Consider the following 5,106-nt stretch of genomic DNA (forward strand, 5'->3'; position numbering starts at 1 on the left):
ATGTCTGAGGGAAATAGGGGTGTGGAGGCTCTTCTGGTCATTTGTGTCTCTAGTGAGCAAGACAGAGTGTGTGTGTGTGTATGTGGTGGTGGTGTGTTTAATTGACATCTAGGGAATAAATGATGTACATGAAGAGGAAGAGAGATTACCTGCTCTATTACCTGCTCTATTTCCTGCTGGCAGCCCAGGCCCTTGTTTTCACACTTATCCCTAGTACTTCAGCTAGAAACTAGTACAACAAATCAAGGTATCTCTGATCTTCAGCTTTTGTCCAAGTTGGGGTGTGCATGTGTGTATGTGTATGGAGCAGGAGGCTGAAGTAAATCTAACATCAAATCTATGTTCTTCACTTCTTGCTCCATTCAAATATTTCTTGAGCACTTGGAGCAAATAATCTTTCTTTTACTGCTTAAGACTTTCTGGTGCCTCCTTTGTAATTTCCAATAGAGGCTAAGTCTTTTTGTGGTTTTTATGTCCACTGTGCCAAATAGATCCCCCTTTCATCTGTTTGTTGCATTTTTAAACCTTTGAGTCATTTCACTGTTAGCCTCAACATTGGCTGTTACCTTGATGCAAATTGATGCCATCTACATTTTCTATCTGCTCAATCCTTCCTGGCTCCCTATGATTAATTCTGCACAAAACAAACTTCCTATGAATGTGAAGGTTGAGATTTCTGTTTGGCTGCAAGGATGTGGATCACATTTTCTCCTCTCTTGTCCTTAGGTTAGTCAGAATGTAATTTTGCTAAAGCTCAGTGCCCTGACACTGCTCTTGGCATCTACTTCCACATGTACTGCCACTTGTAGAAGTGTTATAAAGCCTCATACCACTGTCATCTCTTTCTTACTGCTCAGTTATGTGCTTTCTTGAAGAGTTCTGTTTTTTGTTGTCTGAATCCTCACCTTGCTCTGAACTTCATACAGCCCATATAATGTCTGTCTTCCATAGCCTCTAATTTAGGTCTCATCAGCCTGTACTTGTGCTGTGCCATGAGGGCAATTTTCTCTTCTTCACCTGTTGAGTAACTCTGTATCTTTGAAATAACTTTTTTGGGTTTTTTTTTGTTTCCTATGTTCCGTGAAATTCTTCAGTGAATTAATTGCATTTTCAAAGTTCAGTCTTCATTAATCTGGGTGACGTTTACTGTAACACCCTTGGTATGGCATATCTTGCACATCTGTCCTGACTTGTTCAGCTGGAAGCTCAGAACTGGTGTGACTCTAGTCATGGATTGATAGATGACATCAGGCTTTTTACATTAGAAAGGGATGGTGCATTTCTTATGGCCATTAGCAAAAGCACACTTACAGCCGTGCTTTTTTCCTTTGGAATAACAAAACTCAATCCTCGCTTTTATAGTGCTTGTGCATCCTAGGAAAGGCCTTATGAGGTTTTCCTTGAAATCTCCTCCAGAGGTCAGCTCATCCACAGGATGTATTCATACATGTTAATATTCATGCTCGTTCATGTGAATGTTTTGTTTCCTTGCCTGTACTTTATTACATAGTGGTATCTTTATGCTTTGCTACTCAGCTCCTTTGAGACTGATGTATGATGTATCTAGAAAGCATTAAAGCCCTAGTGCTGATGTCTTGAAGAGCTCGATATAAACTTCTGCTTGAGCTCTGATTGTGGACATGGAGGACAGAAATAGCTCTTTAAAGACAAAGTCACCACCCTGCAAAACATATTTAAAAGCATACAAGCATATTTGTGATAGAATATAAACCAACTGATACTCCCATTATTCTTTTTTACCTGCAGCATAAAGAAGTAGCTTGGTAACCACTCTTCATGAGAATATCATTTTTCAGCATCCTTCAACATCTGTATAGATCAGCGATATATTCATTTCTGCAGCTGTCCCTCAGCTCTTCAAGTAAGTCAACAGCTCTAACAGTAGCAATGCAGGAATACCCAAACAGGCAAATAACCTTGCTTTCCAGCAGAAGTCTGGCCATGGGCAAAGGTCCCAATAGGCTGCAAAATCAAGGGACAGCAAAAGAAGTGCTGAGCTTTCCGTCTGTATTAACCTTTGTGGTGCTGTGGCCTGTTTACTACTCATACTCAAACTTGCCAGTTGATGAACTTGCTCATACACCAATGCCAACTGCAGCTACAACAGCAGCAGTGGGATTTGCATGTGCCACTGCAACCTCAGAGGGGTACATTTTCTCTCCTGCTAGGCAGAACTTGAAGGAGCAGCAGATGGGATGAAGAAGTTAAAAAATAGAACACACAGATCTGGAATCTGAGGTCCACAAATCTGGATCTCAGATTTCCCCACTCATGTCTCCCAGCCATTCTGTGTCCTGGGAAGACATCTACTTTTCATTCTTAGAAAACAAAGAAGCTTCATATCCTCAAAGATCCACACAGATCTCGGGTGTGCGTCCGGGTGGAAAGGTGACTGTATGCTCTTGGTGGTTATGTCAGGGCTTTTTTTGGCTTTGAGGAGAGTCTGGCTGCCAATGGCTCCTTAGACTGCTCTTCCAAAAGAAGTGTTGCAGAGTTAGGACAGAAGACGACTTCTGTGGAAAAGAAACTATTAAAAAAATCATTTTTGGGGGGTAAAGTTTAGTGCATTTCTTAAATGATAAGAAATACAACAAATAAAACCCAGTGAAGCAGGACAGGATTTAAAATAGTGCACAAGTTTACTGGGAAGTTAGACCACAGACAAAAAAAAAAACGATTTGCATTTTGGTAGTTAACCTTCTGTGGGACACGTGGCTCATATATAGAAATTTCAAAGTGAAATCTGATTTGGCTGTGCTTGGTATTTTGCATAACTGCAAGGCTAAGCTGAGTGTATCTCCGTGGTGGAGTGCTAGCCTGAACTTGCTGGAGAAAGCTCTACCTGATGCTCAGGAGACCCTCGGGAAGAACAGGCATTTACTTGCAGAGGACAGTTTAATCGAATGATTAGGCTTCAGCCTGATAGACAAAATCTGCTTTAACAGCGAATAAGGTTTGTGTAGTAGCCTCAGAAGGTACAAATTATCAGAACCAAGAGCAGTTTGTAGTTGCTGGTTTCCTTTTTAAAAGCTTAATCATTCTAAATAGCTTCAGCTGCTGCTTATGTTTCACCTTGAATGAACGTCTCATTTTTCTTTGCCCGAGAGAAAGCGTCTCTCTGGTCTTGTGTTTCTTCAGTACAGCGTTTCCTTCTTTCCTTGAGGAGAAAAATGAGCTGGAGATTCCTACGTGATCTGTTGAGTGGAGTGAATAAATATTCAACAGGAATTGGAAGAATTTGGGTAGCAGTTGTGTTCATATTCCGCTTACTGGTTTACGTTGCAGCCGCAGAAAACATCTGGAAACATGAACATGATGAATTTGAATGCAATATCAAGCAGCCTGGTTGTGAGAATGTCTGCTTTGACCATTTTTTCCCTGTCTCCCACATCAGACTTTGGGCTTTGCAATTAGTCATGGTCTCCACCCCTTCACTGTTGGTTGTTTTTCATGTCGCTTACCGAGAGAACAGAGAGAAACGGCACAGACAGAAACTTTATAAAAGTCCAGGAGACAGAGATGGTGGATTGCTGTGCACTTACCTCATCAGCCTTATCTTAAAAACGGGATTTGAAATAGTTTTTCTTGTTCTGTTTTATAAATTGTACAATGGATTTGAAGTACCTCATCTTGTGAAATGTGACATAAGACCATGTCCCAGTACTGTAGACTGCTATATTTCCAAACCTACAGAGAAGATGATTTTCCTCTATTTTCTAGTGGCAACTTCATGCTTGTGCATTGTATTAAACCTAAGTGAATTGAGTTACCTCATTTTCAAATATTCTATAAAATGCTATCTGAAGAGGTACGTAAAGAAACATCAAGGCTCAAAAAGTGATTGTCACAAATCGGAAACCATCAGTCACAGCAGAGCAGCAGCTGCAGGACAGTTCCCCAGCAGCTCCCTGTCCCTGCCTCTGAATATGCAAGATGAGTGTGAAAAAAGTTCCTTGTCAACTTGAAAGAAGGGTGGAGAACACCTTCCCGCTGCACTGACTGTATTTGGCCAATTGCTTTTCCAATCCATGCTTTACAGAACAGAAAAGATAGTTATGTAGGAAATACTTTTTGTCTGTTAATTCCCCCTGACTTGAGCAGATAAATTCAGTCACATTGTGGTTGTCATACATAGAATCATCTAAATCTTTTCATGTTGAAACAAGAGGTATACAGATCTGAAAACTCCATGAAGATCAATATAAATGCAGATGCTTATGATAAATCACACCGAAACAATTGCTCAAAGAGCTGTGTTTTGAATATTACACAGGGTTGCTTTGGTACAAGCAAAAAGAGGCTTTTTATATGGACAGCTGGAAGAACCTGGGGTTGATGAAGATGCTGAACAGTAAGAGGATGTACAGCTCTGGTTGGGTGGGTGGATCTGATGATGGTTGAAACAGTGAGTGTGAGGCGCTGGCATACAGTGGTGGCTGGGTGGGCACAAGCCCATCCCACTGGACTACTGCAGAACATCTCAAAGTAAAAGAAGAAAGAAAGAAAATGAGAAGTGGCAGACACATCTAGTTTAGCCCATGGTGACAAAGACAGGCCTGGTTATTTAGCTATTTGTGGAGCACTTCCTTCTGGAGGTATTTGAGCCCTTTACGGTTTTTAGGGTATTTATCATCAGAGCGCATCCTGTAAGAAAAGGTACTTGCTCAAACTTGTGCAGGCAGCATGTACCAGAGTTAACTCTTGGTCACCTGCACCCAGCAGCTCCTGAGGCTTTTGACTTTTCTTCTCCTCCGTGGCTGTGGCATTTAATGGGCAAAGATCATTCCCAGTTCCCCAGGATCTGGGTGGTGAAATGTAGCCCATGGCAAGCCAGTAATCCTGGCATTCAGTAGCCTGGAATGTGGTCCCTGTACTAAGGCTAAAAATGCTGCTCCTCCTTCAGTAGGCTTCTCTGTCATAGAAAGCCACCAAAAATATGAAAAGCCTCCAGCAGAAAAAAAGTAAAAAAGAATCATCTATTCCCTCCCCCCAAATTTCAGAGTGTCTCAAACATCGCACACCTCTGCTCTTTGTTGGTTGGGCTAACAGGAGAGGGACAGAAATTAGCTATGTCTTCTGCTGAAC

At 41.5% G+C, this 5,106-nt stretch overlaps 1 protein-coding gene across 1 annotated transcript in view; it reads left to right on the plus strand.

The window, feature by feature from the left end:
• Window positions 1-3,191: 3,191 nt before the first annotated feature.
• Window positions 3,192-5,106, plus strand: part of GJB7 (gap junction protein, beta 7, 25kDa) — a 6,494-nt gene continuing 4,579 nt past the window's right edge. The window contains exon 1 of the mRNA XM_010023386.1: window positions 3,192-3,899. Coding sequence (XP_010021688.1) covers window positions 3,192-3,899 — 708 coding nt within the window. The remainder of the gene's footprint in view (window positions 3,900-5,106) is intronic.

Source organism: Nestor notabilis, unplaced genomic scaffold, assembly GCF_000696875.1.
Source record: "Nestor notabilis isolate BGI_N333 unplaced genomic scaffold, ASM69687v1 scaffold29761, whole genome shotgun sequence".
In the NCBI taxonomy this organism is placed as follows: Eukaryota; Metazoa; Chordata; class Aves; order Psittaciformes; family Psittacidae; genus Nestor; species Nestor notabilis.